At 39.1% G+C, this 19982-nt stretch overlaps 1 protein-coding gene across 2 annotated transcripts in view; it reads left to right on the top strand.

Annotated features, from left to right (window-relative positions):
- The window catches only part of Mettl25 (methyltransferase like 25), an 81411-nt gene extending 64397 nt beyond the window's left edge, over nucleotides 1-17014 (top strand). For both annotated transcript variants that reach the window (XM_032911921.1, XM_032911930.1), the window contains 3 exons: nucleotides 14557-14631; nucleotides 15285-15356; nucleotides 16792-17014. In XM_032911921.1, the coding sequence (XP_032767812.1) occupies nucleotides 14557-14631; nucleotides 15285-15356; nucleotides 16792-16893 (249 nt within the window). In that variant the 3' untranslated portion in view covers nucleotides 16894-17014. The remainder of the gene's footprint in view (nucleotides 1-14556; nucleotides 14632-15284; nucleotides 15357-16791) is intronic.
- Nucleotides 17015-19982: the final 2968 nt, after the last annotated feature.

Below are 19982 nucleotides of genomic sequence, written 5' to 3'. Positions count from 1 at the left end.
GTGGGTAGTTCTACCTCAGTTTTTAATAAAATCAGTATAACCCACCATAGACTTGCCCGTGGACTATCAGGATGTAGACAGTCCTACAGTGAAAGTCTTCCCACATGGCCCTTCCTAGATTATGAAACTAACCATCACAATATGAAATTATTCTTTTGAACGAGAAAACTTACACAGAAATAATTATTACATCAGAGTTAAAGGGCATGGTTGCCTACTGTCCTGGTAGTCATTGTGAGATATTTCCTTACTTTTTAAAGCAGCTGGACTAGTAGTAGTTTTGTCATTGTGTTTCCTATCAAATGGTTAAGAAAGAGTTGAAAATTTAGAAATAGATAATTGACACAATACATGTAAAACTCTAGTATTTATAAACGATTGCTGACTGCATGACACTACTTACTATTTATCTCATTTGTGTATTATTATTAAGACCTAATTGGTATAATTCTCATAAGTAGTTTTACTTAATAAAACAAAGACTCTTTTACTTTCGAATGGATGATTGCACCGGACACTATGGCTTACTCAAAGTGAAAACATACTATCCTTTTCCAAAAATAATGCACGCACGCGCGCGCGCGCACACACACACACACACACACACACACACACACACAAGAATTCAAAACTAATATTTATTCTTTCTTCTGTCTTTGTCTTCTCAAGTTTATTATTGATAATAATAAGCACAGTAAAAATTATTTCATTTATTAATGTGTAATTATTAGAATATTATAATTAGCATTTACTAAGCACTTTGTGAATGGTGCTATGTTAAGGATATCACATTGCCTCATTTTCTCGTCACAAAAGCATTTTCAATTGACAACTGAAATCATAGGGCAAACCACTAATCCCCCCCGAAGTGGAGAGATACAAGAGACCGTACACATAGGAGCAAACTTTATAAAGTATAAGTTTGGTAGGAAATGAACCACAGTTAGAAAATCTGGCAGTTTCTCAGAGGCTCAGGGTGGACAGTTCTAAGAATGAAAAACTTGAGGTATCCTGACAATTGTAAGTGGTCCTCATGCTGTTGAGATGTTTGCCTTTGAATCCAAGCATAAGACATACTCATGATAGTGCTTTTTACAGAGTACATCATTTTTTATACCAAAAAATTTACAATACACACTGTCAATGGACAGTGAAGAGATAGAAGTCATCACAGCCACATTGCAATGTGACAAGGACACTCAAAATTATAATCTGCAATTGCAAATGAAGTAATATACTAAAAGTTTGGATTAAAAAACTGGACATCAGACAAGAGTAGATGCACAATGTAAACAGAGATTTTGGAAATAATTAAATGTTATTAAAATAGACATAATTAAAAATATTATACCAAGACAGAAAGAGTATAAAAGCCAGAGGTGGTGGATGCCTCTAAGGAAACAAAGCAGGACTGATGCACATAGAACCTTACAGACTGTGATAGCATAGGCAAGACCCAGAGCAAGACCCAGAAATCTCTGAGCACGGAGAAGTGGACAGGGTCCCACCTCTCACCAAGAAGCCATTTGCAGTGATACCTACTGGGAACAGGGAAATCTCTCGGGGTGTCAACCGTATTCTGAGACAGGTAACCTGCTTAGGAGTAGCTGCCTAACACAAAACAAGACTCCACATCTTTTTGGTTTGGGGAGCTTTGTGTGTGTGTATGTGTGTGTGTGTGTGTGTGTGTCTGTGTGTCTGTGTGTGTGTGTGTGTGTTTAAATCTTACAGTGTTTGTTCTGACATTCACTGTTTCTGGTTTTGAAGAGTAAAGAAAAAGCGAGAGCATGAAGTGTTATGGGAAACAAAGAGGGGGGTCAGGAAGGAGTTAAAGCAAGTGAAAAAAATCAAAATATATTGCCTGGGGTAAAAAGGAAATATTTCTGAATAAATGACTGAATGGATGAATAAAACTTAGTATAAGCAAGCAAGAAATTTTTGTGATTTGCAAGTATACTGAGCACAGCAGAGGAAACAACCTCTGAGGTTGGAACTCTGTGAGCAGTGAACTCAGACTGTAAAACAGAAAACAAAGGCAAAAAAAGAAAAAAAAAAAAAAAAAAAAACCTAAGGAGTCCAAGTACTGGACAAGCTAAAGTTTTATCAGAATGAAGAAAATAAAAGGAACAGAAGAAATACTTGAGTTGCTAATGATGGAACAGGCTTCCATTGGCCAGTTACCAAACCACAGATCCAGAATTCAGACACCACCAACACCAAGCAGGACGAGTAACAACAACAACAACAACAACAAAAAAAAAAAGCATTAAGATAGATACCTTTAATCAACAGAAAATCACAGCTACATTCCATTTAGTGTGAGAAACAACATTTTCTCCATAAGATGAGAAAGATGTGTTTCCTCCTACTTTTCAACATCACACTACAACTACTGGCTCGCTCAGTACGGGGAGAAAAGGAGTGCATGGTATTTGATTGGGAAAAAAGAAGACTGTTCTTGTTCAGGATGGCGTGATAATGTTCATGGAAAAAATCCAAAGAAACAATGAGCTATTAAAATAATAAAATTAAACAAGATAAACTATAAAGGCAGTATAGAGAAAATCATTTTCCTCTGTACCAGCCATGAACAAGGTGCGTTTGAAATTAAGATACATAAGCACTTACGTGAGCACCCTCTCCTGGAGTGAAATATTGTCTCTCTCATAGAACACAAACGAAGTGCCTCTAAAGTGCAAAACTAGACCTAAGTAACGGAGAGAGTCTGTGTTCATGGGTACCAGGAGGGTCACTGTTCTCAAGATGTCGGTTTCCCGAGTTTGGGTCAGTGTTTCTGTACAATCTCAGGCAATATTTCAGAAAGTTATTTTGTAGATATAGAAACTTTCTAAGTCTTTTGTTAGAAAAGAATCAGAAAGAGCTAACAATATTAACTGAAAAGAAGCCTACAAATTCTTACTTTGTGGCTTTAAGATAACCTGTAAAGACAGGTTGATATTTGGAGAGTAATAGACAAATGAATCCAGGAACAGAATTGAGAACCTAGAAATAGAGCCACCCAAAGCAGCCAAGCAGGCTGTGGCAAAGAGACAAAGTAGAGCAAAGAACCTCTTTCTGAACACAAGGTGCTCAGACAACAGGACAGACACAAGTAAGTAGGTGACTCCAGAAACAAACTTTACATCTTTCCTAAACTAGAAATGAACGGCATAGGTAATGTAAAATATAGTTCTATGACATTTATAGAAGAAGTAAAATCATAGTTCATGAAAGTTACCTAAACCTATGAAATGCATGCTACTGAGAATGGGTCCTAATGTGAGGTACAGTCCTGGGCAGCAGTGATGTACAGGTTACCTATAGCCCATGCATTGTTCTTGGGTAATGAAGGAGTCTGCTTGTGTGCTGTCACAGCACATTACAGGTGTTCTGAATGTTCCTACAAGAAATAGTTTAAGAAAAAAATTACTCATGGTGGCTGCTTCTGCTATTCAAAATTCATTTAGAAGGGTTTCTATTCCTGCACAAACATCATGACCAAGAAGCAAGTTGGGGAGGAAAGGGTTTATTCAGCTTACACTTCCACATTGCTGTTCATCACCAAAGGAAGTCGGGACTGGAACTCACACAATGCAGGAAATAGGAGCTGATGCAGAGGCCATGGAGGGATGTTTCTTACTGGCTTGCTTCCCCTGGCTTGCTCAGCCTGTTTTCTTATAGAACCCAAGACCACCAGCCCAGGGACAGCATCACCCACCATGGGCTCAGCCCTTCCCCCTTGATCACTAATTGAGAAAGTGCCTTACAGCTGGGTCTCATGGAGGCATTTCCTCAAGGGAGGCTCCTTTCTCTGTGATAACTCCAGCTTGTGTCAAGTTGACACAGAGAACCAGCCAGTACAGAAGGAGTCTCAGGAAAAGACAGGTATCAGTTAATAAAAAGACTGTCGTAAATGATTTCTTGCTTTTAATTAACTAATAAAGATGTTAATAATGGCCTTTTTTTTAACAATCACTTCACACATTTTATTTTGTTTTGTGTTTTAAATATAAGTGGTTTGAGGGAAAGACCAACAAATACTGTAGGGTATAAAATTATGGTGTACTAAGAAAAGAAGAAAATTAATAAGAATGTGTTTGGGGATGGGTTGATGTCTTGATTTTAAGCAAACGAGATTTTTAAAAACTAGTGCCTTTTAGTTCAGAGTGCTTAGAAATGTAAAGTGATAAAAACAAAATTATATGTCTGATATATAATACATTCTATGTGCATGCCATGAAATAGAAGTATTAAATTTTTCACCACAATCAATAGATATTTGTATATAATATTTCAAGAAATCCTAAATGCTTTGTAAAATTTTAATTTTAATTAAATTAATTAATTAATTTAAAATTTAAGTATACTAAAAGACTTAAAAGAGCTTTAACTAAATCCATAGTTGTTTATTAATGACATTTCTGTGTAGGTCACTGGGCAGCAAATGTACTGATGTGCACTTAACAGTGTACAAGTGAATTACCTAGAAATTTTCCTCTACTCATTTCAATTGTAGTCACAAGAAATTATATTAAGCATGAAAGGAAAGCAAAGATTCTTAGACATCGCTTTCAAAGGACACCAAGGCCGCATGTGGTGGATTTCCAGTGCCTTTCCCAGAGCATGAAGGTTTTCTCCAGGAGTCTGTAGTCATTTGTGGAAGTCAAGAGTGAGCTTAGCTCTGAGGGCCTTTTCAAACTGCACCACTGGCCTGTGGATCCGAGAAGCTGCGCCATGCACTCATCAACATCTCTGGCCACTAGATGTCAGCAGGAGAGCGGTTATAAAAGCCTGGCATTTGCCAAAACTGCCCCCTGTTGAGAGCCACTAATTTTGAGCTTTTTTGTCTTTGATGATTCCATCTGCAGCGACCTAACAGTCCCATTATGTATCTATGTTTTATAATGCCGTTTACCATCGCCAGGTATGGAGAGGAAGGGCAGGCACACTGCAGAGACTGTAGGTACTGTTTTTATCCTTGAAGACTAATTCAGAACGACTCCTTTGCTCTTTCATTTTGGATAGTTGTAATAACCTCAGAGTGATGTTTCTTGACCTTCATAAGGTATGACGGTTTTAAAAGCACATTTACCATTCTCTGGGAAAGTTAAGCCTAAATGTGAATATGTACCTCTGAAAACAGTTAACTGTGGCAAAATGTCAAGTACCTTGTGGCAAATAGCAGGTAACAGGATTCTCTTCTTTTTGGAGGCTGAAGAGTCAGTTTCTCTCTCTCTCTCTCTCTCTCTCTCTCTCTCTCTCTCTCTCTCTCTCTCTGTCTCTCTCTCCCTCTCTGTTTCTCTCTGTCTCTCTCTCTGTCTCTGTCTCTCTCTCTCTTTCTCTGTCTCTCTCTCTGTCTCTCTGTCTCTCTCTCTCTCTCTCTGTCTCTCTCTCTCTCTCTCTCTCTCTCTCTCTCTCTCTCTCTCTCTCTCTCTCTCTCTCTCTCTCTCTCTCTCTCTCTCTCTCTCTGTCCTCTCTCTCTGTCTCTCTCTCTCTCTCTCTCTCTTTGTCTCTCTTTCTCTCTCTCTCTCTCTCTCTCTCTCTCTCTCTCTCTCTCTCTCTGTCTCTCTCTCTCTCTGCTCTCTCTCTCTCTCTCTCTCTCGCTCTCTCTCTCTCTCTCTCTCTCTCTCTCTGTCTCTGTCTCTGTCTCTGTCTCTCTCTCTGTCTCTGTCTCTCTCTCTCTCTGTCTCTGTGTGTGTCTGTGTGTGTGTGTGTTTGTGTGACACATGCACAAAGATACCAGGTTGTTTTAATCTGATTAATCTGTCGGTGGAAGAATAGGTTGTCACTACATCTTGGCCCCTATGCTGCAGGGAGTGTGTGAGCATAGGTATCTTTCCAAGGTGATGATTTCACTTCCTTTGGATATGCGCCCAGAAGGAACATGGAGTCTCAAATCTTAGTAATTAAAATCCAAATATGAAAGAAGAGGAGGAGGGGGAAAGAGAAGCAGTCCCCCATAGTTTACCTTTCATTTAAAAAAAAATCAAAACATCTAATCTATTTCCCTTAAGATTCAAACTCCCAAAGATTAACTGTCTACATAATTTTATGATTTCTAAAAGTAATAATTTATATAAATCCCATCCACTGTTTCTGCAAAGGAAAACAATGTCAGTACTCTTTTGGGAAAAGCATGGTAAGTTTCTTATCCCATGGTTACAGGAGCCTCCTTTGCCACTGGCTTTATTTCTCCATGCTTGCTTGACAGGACTTAAGAAATTAACCTTTTGGTGTTGGTGGTGTTCTTCTGTTGATCAGGACAGAGCAGGTGGCAGTCCTTTGTTCACCCTCGCTTGATGCCAGGCTTGGTGGACAAATCTGTCCTATGTCTAGGACACATAAAAATTAAAGGAGCAAGACAGACAAGTAGTGAGCCTACAAGTCATCTGAACACACAAAAAAGCTGACCCTGGTTTGGGTTGGGGGTGGCAGGTGAGCCAGCCTCAAGAGATAGAGCTGGCCCTGCTACTCCTCTGTTGTGAGAGGGTGTGGGTGTGATGCTTTGCCCTCCTTGTCCCTCACCAAACATGGCAGTCCGGAGAGTTGACCCCAGGATCATGTGAATGGCAGAGCAGGTCCTGCACCTCTCCTGAACAGCCCTGGTGTAGGAAGCTAAGGTGAGCCTGCCTGAGAAGGTTGGGCAAGCTGGCCTTGCCACTCATGTGGTTTGAGGTGACAGGGATACAGGGTGATGCTCTCCCCTTCTACCCTCTCAACACCTGCAGTATCCAGGACAGCTGACCCAGGGATCATGAGACAGTAGGCCCTGTACTCACCCAGGCAATTCAGTGGAGCTGGCCCTAATGGCAAGGGCACTGTGAGCCAGTCTTGTGAGTCAGAGTGAGAGCAGAACTGGCCCAGCCCTTCATAGCTTTGCTCCACTTGGGAGAATGGGCCACCGAACTTTGACTGGACAACATGGAGCTAGCTCTGGAGGTGTGCGTGCCAGTGAGTTGGCCTTGGGGGCAGGAGAGCAGGAGAGCTGCCCCTGCCTCCTGCTGATGGCAGCATTGGGTGGCCTAGCTGGAGCAGTGGGGGAGATGACCCTGGTGGTGCAGATAAGGGAGAGTGGCTGGCCCAAGCCCAGATCCAGGCCTCTGAATTGGCTGACCCCAAATTCTGTATCATCTGCAAATACATATGCATCTGGGATGCACGAAAAGGCCTGCCCTTCTCTTCCAAAGCTGCGGGATCCCCTTGACACGGGGCAACAACAGAGTAACATGTTATTCACTCCCTGCCTGTTTAGACTCCTTCTCAAATAACCCTCCCTTAATTTCCATGTCTCATCTACGATATGTGTCTGGTGTCCGTGTGTCTATGTGTCTGTGTCTATGTGTGTCTGTTAGCTAGGTTTCAGATCTGATGAAAAAGTATGTGATATTTGTCTTTATGCATCTAGCTTATTTCATTTATGGTTACCAGTTCAGTTCATTTTTCTAAGAATGACATGAGTGCATGCTCCTTTATGGCTGAATAAAACTCCATTATCTATGTATGCCACATTTTATCTCTTTGTGTATTGACAAACACTTAAGCTTATTCTAAAAGTTGGTTATTGTGAATTGTGCTCCAGTCATCATGGTAGACTCCTTTCTCTTCAGTTAGAATAAGTATTCCCAGGAGTGGTATAGCTGGATCATGAGGACTCTGTTTAGAACTGTACTGTTTTCAGTATAGATTTGCCGTCTGTATCCTTTATTATATGAGGTACAGTCCTTCCCCAACCTCTTTAGTCTGTGCAAGCACTGTACCTAGTGATGCATATATGTTGAATCATGCTGACGTCCCTCAAATGAAACGAACTTGACTGTCGTGTATGATTTTTATAAAGTGCTGTTGAGTTGTTTGAAGGTATTTATTGAGGGTTTTTACATCTATGTGTCTTTCCATTTTCATTTAATTCTGAGTTTGTTTGTTTTTTTTTTTTTTTTTTTTTAGTTTTCACTTTGATTTCTTCAGTGTCCTCCCCCTTGTCATTTAGGACCACGTTTCTTGGTTTCCATATGTTTGCAGAGTTTCTGTAGTTTCTTTAAATCAATTTAATTCTTTTGTATTTTAATGACTTGACCTAAGGCCCTAATTGTAGTTTCTTTTAGAGAAAGTCGCCGTGGTTTCAGAGTACATGTTGTACTCTGTAGCTGTAGGGAATAAAACCTTTTAGATGTCTGCTGTGTCCATGTGATCTATGTCATGTCAAATCTCAATTTTCTTTGTTGAATTTCTATATCAATGATTTTCTGTTGCTGACACTGAAGTATGAAGGTCACCCATGCATGTCGTATGTAGGCTGCCTGGCTCTTCTTTACACCCCATAGTTGGTTTTCCCAACATACGTGTTCCAATAGTTGGTTAACGTGTATTTATTGTTGATTCTTCTTGATGGACCATATCCTTTACTAATATGTAGTGACCTAGTGACCTTTTTACCTCTCTAGACTGTATTTGTCTTTTTTTTTTCTTTGCCAGAGATCATGCCTACTTCCTTCCACCATTCACTGGATACACACTACTGTATTCCTTGGTATTCTGTGTGATTCTTTGTCGTTGAGTTGTGTCTTTTAAAACAAATTCCTGGATCTTCTGTTTTGATCCAGTCAACTACTCTAAATATCTTATTTGGAGCATGGAGTCCATTAACATCTATCTACGTTATTAAGATGTTTGCTGCCTACTATTACTACATTTCTGGTTGGTTCTAATACTGTTTTGTTTCATTTTTCTTTCTCCTTTCTTTATCTTAAAAATGTATTCATTACTGAATTGGAAATGTTTGATTCTATTTACGCTGTCATTAATTAAAAAGTTTTATTTTCCTGTGCAAGTCTGTGCTTCCCCCCGTGTGTATGTATGTATGTGTGTGTGTGTGTGTGTGTGTGTGTGTGTGTGTGTGTGTGTGTGTGTGTTTATACATGCATTTATATATGGGGCCAGTAGAAGCCAGAAGAAAAGGTTGGGTCCCCTGGATCTATGTTATAGGCACTTGAGTTGCCCACCTTGGGTACTGTGAGCTGAAATCTAGTCCTTTGGAAGAACAGCAAGTGCTCTTGAATACCAAACCATCTTCTGCCCCATATTCTCATTTCTTAATCTATTCCTCATGAGCTGTATTCTTCCATGTGCTCTTGTGCTGTGACTTCCTTCCTCTTGTGTGTGGAATTTAAGTATCTTCTGTGATGCCTGCTTAGTGGGGGTGAATTGCTTTCACTTGTGCTTATCTTGGAAATGTCTTCCATCAATTTTAAGCTATATTTGCTAGATGAAATATAATTTATCTTGACAGTTACTTGCTTTCATGACCTGAAATGTATCATTCCATGTGTTTCTGGTTTTTAAGCTTGTTTAAGTTTTGTCATTACTGTGTGTGTACATATGGGAGGGTACATACCTTGGTGCACTGCACATGTGGAAATGAGAGAACAGCTGTGTAGAGTTGGGCCTTTCCCTCCGTATTTATGTGGGTTCCAGGGATTAAAGCCAGGGCAGCAGCTGGCACCTTTACCAACTAAGCCGCTTCCCTTAGGTTTTAAGCTTTCTGTTAGGGGGGCAGTGCTGTTGTGGTGTGCTTGACATAGGGAGTAATGAGTTTTTCTCTTGCTACTTGGTTTCTTGGTCTCTAGAAATGTTAAAAGTGACATGTCCCAGAGATTCTCTTTTGGCTATGTCTATTTGGAGTTTTCAATTGCTCCTGTAGTTATCCAGGCCTATCATTCTCTGCATTGGGAATTCTGTTATGGCTGCATTATGTGAGGGGTTTTTCTATTTACCAAAGCTCTTGAGTCAATTCTGTGCTGGTCATTGGTATCTCAGCGGCTGTCATCTCACCGTGTAGTGATGGGATATAAGTCACCTGACCAAGTGTGAAGTGGAAAAAAAAACCTTGAATGACTGTGCAACCCTCCTGAACTCATCCAGTGTTCCCTCTAAGTTGCATTATTGTCACCTTTGGTACACAGTCCTTTTTACTGAGCTTTTAAAGAACAAAATAAGTAGACAAAGAGAGATAAGCCTCTCTTAAAAAATAATTTATGTAGATACTTGTATCAGTTATTTTGCTAGTCCTGTGGTGAAACACCATGACCAAGACAAACTATCAAAGGAAATGCTTATTTAACTTATGGTTCCAGATTCTGTCATGGCATGAAGTCAGGGCAGGTGACAGGCATGGGGGCAGGCACATTGAGAGTTCACTCGTCTCCCCTCCCCCCCCCACTTCTCTCTTACCTTCAAGAAGAAATGCAGAGAGCAAAAAGGGACTGGTGTGTGACTTCAAAATCCCCAAGCCTGTGCCAGTGACATACTTCTCCAGCAAGGCTATGTTCCTAAGCCTACCAAACAGATCCTCAAAGTGAGCACCAGGTATTCAAACATCTGAATCTCTGGAGGACATTTTCACTAAAGCTACCACAGTCTTCTATACATAACACAGGCATCACGACTGTCCCCTAACTAGATGTGGGCAGTACATGATAACATTCTTCTGAAGAGTAGACTCTGGAAATGGGACGAAAAAGGATCTCCCCAATTAAAAAAAAAAATCCTTGTCTCAGCCAGACAGTCATGGTCAACATCAAGAGTAACAAGTTAGGTGGCTAGTGTGGACCCTTGCTATGAAGGCACGGACAGAGTACTGTACTCCAGTGCCCTCACCTTTTTGATTTTTGAGGAAACAAAACAAATCATACTATCATACTAGAAGAATATTCTGTAATATATGACCAGTATTTCTCAAAACTGTTAAGGTCATCAAAAACAAGAGTGAGACAGTGTCAAAGCTAATACAGCTAAATGTTATGTGTTTGATTCTGAAACTGAAAAGGTAGTAAAATGTATGTAGAAGCCAAGGAAATCTGAATATAATATGGGCTTCAGTTGAATCCATATTACTTCTTAAAATAAATATACTACTGTATAAGATGGAGAGATGTGAGGTAGGGAAAATCCAGGAGCTAGGCTAGGGGTAAAAATATGATCAGAAAAAAGTTTTGAAAAAATGTTTCACAAATAAAATGCATACATGGAAATGATGTATACAGTTATTAAAACTCCACTAAAACATGATTGTGTATATATATAAATGTCCCTTCATGCTGAGGGGTGTGTGTGTGTGTGTGTGTGTGTGTGTGTGCGCATGAGGACTGACAACTGAGCATTTGGGCGCACTTGCTGCTCTTGCAGAAGACCAAGACTTTATTCTCAGTACTCACATAGGGTGGCTTTAATTCTGCAGAGTCTGTCGCCCTCTGGCCTCTGTGAATAGCTGCATACACATAGTACACATACATACACTCAGCACACATACGTGCACATAAAATAAAATCAGTAAATATCTAGACAGTATGAGAAAACATTCGTGCATTTCTGCTCATGCAAATATAAAATAGTTGAAATGATTTTCATTTTATAGGGGAATATTGAGACATAAGTACACTTCTTTTTTCTTTCTGTTTTTGGAGGCTTTGAAGCATTTTATTTTAAATATCTAATAAAGGCAACAAAAGTCTAAAAAGCTGTTACCTGGGCACATGAATTTCATTTTTCTAGATGCAGGCACAAGTGGATAGAACAACCCGAAACATCCAAACTTGCTCACCTATTTCTATGCAAGATTCTAAAGCGCCCCTGTTTTACTGTTCTGAGTTCTCATTTGGCTGCCTCTCTTCAGGTCTTCATTTTCAACCTCGTGTGTGTGTGTGTGTGTGTGTGTGTGTGTGTGTAGCTGCATACACACTGTATGTGTATATATACATATATGTACATATAGTGAATTATATACACATATAAAATGAGTTATTTATATTATATGTGTATATATTATAATATATACTATATACATATAATTTTTCTTTTATTGAAAATATATTCTTTTCTCATACAGTATATCCTTATTATAGCTTCCCCTCCCTCTACTCCTCCAATTTTCTCCCAACCTTCCCTTCCCCTCCGGATCTACTCCCTTTTTGTTACCCATTAGAAAAGAACAGGCAAACCCTATCTATAAATAAGTAAGTAAGTAAGTAAACAAACAAATAAATAACAACAATGACAAAAAATTTGCAGGCTTCTAAGATGTAACACCCAAACATGACAAAACAAAATAGAATATTAAGAAGCTATAGTATCAAAGAGTTAAAGTTAAGTGGACTTTGTTTCAAGACAGGGTTTTCCTCAGTATCCCTGGTTATCCTAGAACTAGCTCTGTAGACCAGGCTGGCCTAGAACTCACAGAGATCTGCCTATCTCTGCCTTCTGAGTGCTGAGATTAAAGGCATACATCACCACCACCTGGCTTTAAGTAGACTTCTAAAGGCAAAACCTAGGTCACTGGGAAAAGAATATTCTAATTTAAGACAACTCCATAGCCCATATCTTGTCATACTTAGATAACATTAACACGAAGAATGTTTGTTAGACATGTTTCCAACAATGAGTTATCAAGGGAAGGAGCTGCAAAGGAAAAATAACAAGGAAGCCCATGCTTGCCAACAAATAAATTATCTGTAAAGCAGGCTACATATAAAGGCAGAGGAAATTTAAGAAATTTCAAGTTAGTGAACAGTTAACAGAAAGATGCTTCCATCCGAATTTTAATTCTTGAAATTTTTCCAGACAGGATGCACATGGTCAGGTGTACAAAATATGTATACATTATCCCAATATATAAGCTCTGTTACAGCCAGTATAATTCAACAAATTACAAGGCAATTGTGTGATAGAATAGGGGGCCTGAGACGGTTGTTTGTCCACGGTTTCCGTGCCAGGTCTCTTAGGACTGACCGTACCCCATAGTCCTCACATGCAGTTCAGCTCAAGCTAAGGGTTTTCTAGGGTGTGAGACTGGACACCAGGAACGAGTAGGATTATCTCAGTGCTTCCGTCTGCCCTTAATGTACATTCAGTGCTATAAGGAAACAGGCATACAAGAACAACACAGTCACACTTAAAGTAATTTCTCATCCATAAACAACCACTTCCCACTTTGTTCCTCTGAATAATATACCCATATTGTACTGAATTATCACACTTGGGATCCACTTTATAGGTCATGTATGTCTGCATTCAGCAGTTGAACTTTATGGTTAGGGAGTCAGTTGTTTGCATTCCTAAGCTTCTTAATGTCAGTTATATTATCACAATAGCATATAAGTAATACATAATTAATTGATGGAGTTTCAGAATCAATAAACTGAATGTAAACAAAACTGTTTTTATAAGATGAGTATCTTTGTGAAGTGCTGACCAGAGGGGAGTCACCGATGAAACAGCTATCAAAATACAGGAGAAAACCAGGGACGGTGGCGTACCCTGGAATCCCAGCACTTGGGGGGCCTGGGCAGGAGGCTACAAATCTTAGGCCTGACTGGGCTACACATCAAGATCTTATCTCATGAAATAAAAAATCAGCCAACCAAATAAATAAATCATATGCGCGATAGTTTGAGAACGGCCCCCAACAGCTCATATATGAATGCTCTGTCCCCAGCTGGTGAAACTGGGGAGGATTAGGAGGTGTGGCCCTGTTGGAGGAGTTGTGTCACTAGGGGTGGACTTGGAGGCTGCAAACCCACATGGCATTCCCGGTTCTCTCTGACTCTTCCTGTAGTTGGTGCACGGCTACTGCACACCGTTGCTGTGTCGCCCATTGTAACATGGACTCACCTTCTAAAACTCTAATCCTCCAATAAAGTCTTACTTCTCTAAGTTGCCTTGGTTATGGTATCTCATCAAACAGTAGAAAAGTCACTAGGACAGCATGTTAAAACAAATAAAAGGATAAACAGTCAAAGAGAAAAAACTCGAAAGGACATTAGATTTTCCTCATATGGGTCTAAATGTATTGTTTCAAATTCTTCTAGTGCTCTGAATTTCTAAACCTTAAAAGTACAAAAGTGTATAGTGGCCATCAGAGACAGCAGAAGACCTTAGCTCGCAATCTGGTTTGTCAGAGTCACAGCCATGGACTGTTTCTTCTCCGTGTCCTGCAATCAGCAGTTGAAGGACAGTTTGAATCTTTAGTCTCTGTCATATTGATTTCTACAAGAATGCATTGGCTGTGTGACTCAGGATTCTCCATGTTGCTTTCTCTTGATGCCAGTTGAGAAGAACCAGTCGCCGTAGGGGGTGGGGTTCTGTTGTTGTTGTTATTGTTGTTGTTGTGTTGTTGTTGTTTTTGTGGTTGTGGTTGCTGTTTAGCTAGTACTAGTTGATTTTGCTGCTCGGAAGACATAATGTTAGAGAACTATGTTCTGTAAGTAGCTTCAAATGGTGAAATTATTGTTTTGTAAACAGCAATAAATGAAATATTTTTCCACTTTGTACTGAATTTCTAAACAGTTAAGACAGTGTTATTTATAAAATGGTGAATAACATCAGTTCAGAAATTTTAAATGAAAGAATTTTGTTATATTCACTTGCCTAAAAACAGTTTTTCTGACAGTACAGTTATCTTAAATTGATACTATACTTATTTTACTTCAGATTTTGTTATAGGAATTTTTTAATTATTTAACTTTAACCATTGAAAAATGTACTGCTTCTGTTTTTATTTCAAAGGTCTCTGAAGAAATTATAATGGACTACTATGAGAAATATAAGCCTAGAATGAATGAGCTAGAGGCATTTAATATGGTAAGTCACACACACACATATACATATATATACACATACATATACATATATATAAATGATATTGAATATGTTGCTAAATTTAATAGTAGCTCATCAAATTTTATTATGGACCTGTGTTACTATTGGTGTGTGTGTGTGTGTGTGTGTGTGTGTGTGTGTGTGTGTGTGTGTGTGTATGAAAGAGAAAGGGGTAGTTAGTTTTCTTTCTGTAAGAAAACTGTTCGGGATCATTTCCTATTTTAGAACTATATTAGGTGTTGGTAATGTCATAAAAGAAGCACATGGGAGATTTCTTTTAAAGTGCATCATAAATGCACAGAGCGATGCTTCAGCGTCCTTTGAACACATGTTGATCTCCAGAGTCGTTATTTCACAAGCTTTCCTTTTAATGAATTGCATTCTTAGGAGTCCTTTAAAAGGTTTCCATCGCATGATTGCTTCCTGGATTCCACCTCATGTCCCTTAGAGGACATTCTTTTGATGTGATTAGTAAAGAAGCACTTTTGATCTGTAGTATTCCTTTTCTGAAGATGTAGAGTGGGTATCAGATACCTGACATACGTAAAGCGTAAAGTTTTTAGATACATTTTATCAAACATAAACATTAAAAAATAAACCTTTAAAGCACCACAGTCTTTTCTGTTTTCTTACAGTTGAAAGTTGTCCTGGCTCCTTGCATAGAAACACTGATTCTTCTTGATCGACTTTGTTACCTGAAGGAACAGGTAGACTGTTATTTTTTAATATGCAACATAGATTTCAATATGTGGAATGAAATAGGTAAAATCATATAGCTGGGATAAAGTTATTTTACACAAATTAGTAAGATGATGTCTCTCCTGCCGCAATCCTTTTAATATACATTCTGTTTCCTGCTTTATAGATACACATATGTACAGCAGATGTTTTCAAAAAATTGTTGTAATAAACTTGATGTTCTTTTAATTGTACTATAGTTAATATTCATAGGCAATGAATACAAGAAACCATATATGTTTTAGAGCCAAAATTAATTATGACCAGATATTGAAGATCCTGTGTGCACATTTCACTCTGTAAGATTCGCTCTTTTAATGTGCTTTGGACATACGTGTCCTATAACGTACAAATGTCTTTGTAATCAGGGAGGAGTGTTTCTCTCCCACGACCAGATTGTTTGATCTGTGTCATGTGGTCTGCCGAGCTGAGGTCAGTCAATTACTTTGAACTGTTTGATCTCGTTCATAGAATCAGCTTACTGCCCGCTATAAATCCCTAATTTTAACAACCTTAATTTGTCATTTAGTGATTTTTCTTTTCAAAGGGCTTCTTGAGACAAATGGATTTAAATAAGTGTCTTCATTTTAATTGGTGGTTTTACAAACTAAGGCAGTTTCTAAGTATTTAAATAATATACTTTCCTTAGCCTCCCATTACTTCCAAATCACTACAAAGCCTTCATCCTCTAGTCGAGGGGTGAGACATTCAGTACCTATTTGAATAAACTCATCTTCCTTCTCAAAAAATTCCCATTGACTTAGGTAACAGTTAATCAAACTAGTTTACAACAAAATTAATCAGCCCAAATAAAATGATACAAGCATATGATCATTTGTCTTGAATATTTAAATGTCTTATGAAAGTTCTCATATTAGTTTTAGAAATCTAAGCTATGTAATATAAAAAAGAGAAGTAAAAGGAGAGATAATTCTCCTGCCTTTCAGACTTAGTTATTAAATTTTAGGTTCATTTTATAATGATGTCAGACATGCAGATTGTGCATGTAGGTGTGTGTCCATTACTTACACTTTACAACTATAATAGTTCAGTGTATCATTTCTAATTTATATAGCATTTCCCCCCTCTCTATACAAGGTGAATAATGTTTTGTCATAAAAAATGTTTCCTTACAATACAGTAGTTGTTATTGGCCTTCTCCAGCTTTTCTATATTGAAACAAAGAAGACTGTGGCAGTCAGTCTCTATAGCTATATATGTTTTCCACATAACCTCTTGAAAATAAGATTGTAGGTGTTAATTTTTATTCAGCATAAAAATTGCAACCTTTGGTTTCTACTTATTTTCTATTATAATTTATAGTCTGATGCGTCTATGTATTCTGATTTATCACTTTATTTACTCAAAAATGATTGTATATGTACACTCTTTATCAACTTTCAGAAAGACATAGCATGGTCTGCCCTCGTGAAGCTGTTTGACCCTGTGCAGTCCCCCAGATGCTACGCTGTCATTGCTCTGAAGAAGCAGTGTGATCGCAGCTGAAGCAGCTTGTTAGATAGCCTGGCTGGGGACTTACTCAAAGATCACTTTTCTAAACATTTATATCCTGTTATGTAAGCATTTTAAATCTATATTTTATATAATAAAATAATGACTAACAACAGAAAATCATAGTCAGTTTTTTCATCCTCAAAGCATACGTTCATAAGAATTTATGTAAATATTATGATCACCATTCCTGAGTGTGTCAGTAGTAGATTGCAATCCGATTTTTATTTTTGTTCAATATTTGGAAGCCTTAGCATTTACCACACATGACATTTTGAGCTTTACTTACTTAATAAAGGAAATGATAGTCCCAAATGTAATTGCTATCAAATGCTGACTATTATGCGCATTTTCCAGAACATTTTGGAATAGCTTCCACATTGCTATAGGGGGATATACACATAAAAAGACTCATGAGCAGGCCAGTTATGAAGTAGGACTAATGTAGAGCATGTTTTAGACTGTTTCCGGGTAAGGTGCATGCGGTGGTGTTCTCTCTCCTTAAGGAAATGAGGAATAAATACTCAAGGACTCCTGGGGCTGTTTATCCTATTAGGACGAAGTGATGGGGTGGTGCTTAGGAGAACTGAGTGAAGCCAGACTGAATGGGAAACCCCTCTGCCAGTGTAGAACAGGGTTAGGGTTCTTTCTTTAGCAGCACACACAGTTCCTGGTGTACACTCAGGAGCTGGATAGCTGGATAAGGCTTCCTCGAGCTCTGCTGGAGAGCCTCTAGAGTCCCTAGAGAAGAGAAAGGAATGGCTTTTGTAAATGCTTGAGCTTCTCCCTAGGATGAGAAGGATTTTACTACTTTGGGATTACATACAGATTACTCTGTATTATTTATATATATGTGTGTGTGTGTATGTATATGTATGTATATATATGTATGTATATGTATGTATGTATATCTCCTGTTATGTAAGCATATATATGCACACACACGCACACACGACCAGGAACTGTTCACAGCTAGTACTTCCCTAGTCCTCTCTACTTCAGACGACTTTATCTGACAAGATTCTACTGTGTGGAAGAGGCAGGCCTCCTACTGTGAGGAGTTCCTCTGTCACATACTTCAGTGATTATCAGTATTTTATCAATCTTACTTCACCTTTATGAATTTACACATACTCGCACCTCTAGCAAAACTTCCCCTGCTGAAGAATTGTAAGACAATCCCAGACAGCTTAGAGTTTTTCATGATCAGTTTATTATTTCTAAAACCTAGGAATCTTTTTCTATACTAACGTTGTAGGTGTTCTCATTTATACGTCTTCGATATCTTTATATCAGTTCACTTTAAATTTGATTAAATTGAGGCTGTTGTTTAGGGCTTCAAGATCTTTGTTTTTATTACATCTGTTTTATTTACTTGTTTCGAGGGATGGGGGTCAGTTTGTGCAGGGGATGGGGGCGGAGCAGTGTGTGGAGATCAGAGGACAACTTGGAGGAGTCAGTTCTGTCCATCCACCATGTGGATTCCAAAAGTCAGCCTCAGCCCATCAGCCAACAGGGAGTGCCTTTACCCTGAATCATTCCGATGGCCTTTGTTTGTTCTTTCTTTCTTTCTTTCTTTCTTTCTTTCTTTCTTTCTTTCTTTCTTTCTTTCTTCTTTTTCTTCCTTTTTTTCTTTTCTTTTTCTTTTTTTTTTTTGTGGTTCTGCACAGAGTTTATTTGTGCATTCCTTATATGGAGAGACCCCATATGAACAACAATGCCAAACAACCAGAGCTTCCAGGGACTAAGCCACTACCTAAAGACTATACATGGACTGACCCTGGACTCTGACCATAGGTAGCAATGAATATCCTAGTAAGAGCACCAGTGGAAGGGGAAGCCCTGGGTCCTGCTAAGACTGAACCCCAGTGAACTAGATTGTTGGGGAGGGTGGCAAGGGGGAGGATGGGGAGGGAACACCCATAAAGAAGGAGAGGGGGGAGGGGGATGTTTGCCCGGAAACCGGGAAAGGGAATAACACTCGAAATGTATATAAGAAATACTCAAGTTAATAAAGAAAAAAAAAGACACATTTATCCCCACCTCTTCTTGTACACACACACACACACACACACACACACACACACACACACACACACACGCAGGCAAGAAAACATACATGTGTGTTTTGTACCAAAAGGCATTTTCTTCAAGCTGAAAGCCCTAAGAAAAAATTCAGAAGAACTGTTATAGAAAAATGACAGACTGGGCCAGGCTCTGTGCTGGAAGACTTGAGTTAAAACTTGGCACGTGCGTGCGTGCGTGCGTGTTTGTGTGCTCTTTTTTAATGTGTTGGTATTTGACTTGCATATGTATATGTACACCATGGGCTGTGCATGTCTTATGCCTGAGGAGGCTAGAAGAAGGCACCTGATCCCCTGGAATAGGAGTTACAAAGGTTGTGAGTCATGGTGTAAGCCCCGGGAACTGAACCCATGTCCTTTACAAGAACAGCAGTGTTTTTAACTGCCACTGAACCATCATCACTCCAGCCTTGGTGTGGATGTTTCTCAGAAGCCATGTGTCACTTCCTTCAGTATCATCAGGAAATATAAGTGTCTTGACTGTAAGTTCCACAAAGTTGATACAAGCACCAAGAGAAAGAAAGGCTGTCAAAGTATGTTGACATTCTCCATCACTACTGAGATTACAGTGTGCATGGCTGCTGGATAGTACCTTCTTTTCTTTTCTTTTCTTTTTTATTGGTTATTTTTTATTTACATTTCAAATGCTATTCCCTTTCCCGGTTTCCCAGACATAATCCCCCTATCCCGTCCCCCTTCCCTTCTTCTATAAGGGTGTTCTCTTCCCCAACCACCCTCCCTTCCTGCCCCCCCCAACATTCCCCTGCACTGGGGGTCCAACCTTGGCAGGACCAAGGGCTTCTCCTCCCATTGGTGCAAGGCCATCCTCTGCCACATATGTAGTTGGAGCCATGGGTCTGTCCTTGTGTAATCTTTGGGTAGTGGTTTAGTCCCTGGGAGCTCTGGTTAGTTGTTATTCTTGTTCTTATGGGGTTGCAAGCCCCTTCAGCTCTTTCAGTCCTTTCTCTACTTCCTCCAATGTGGACCCCATTCTCAGTT

The sequence above is a fragment of the Rattus rattus genome, chromosome 1 (genome assembly GCF_011064425.1).
Source record: "Rattus rattus isolate New Zealand chromosome 1, Rrattus_CSIRO_v1, whole genome shotgun sequence".
In the NCBI taxonomy this organism is placed as follows: Eukaryota; Metazoa; Chordata; class Mammalia; order Rodentia; family Muridae; genus Rattus; species Rattus rattus.
Note: the sequence above shows the minus strand (reverse complement) of the source record. Positions and strands in the feature narration are given on the sequence as shown.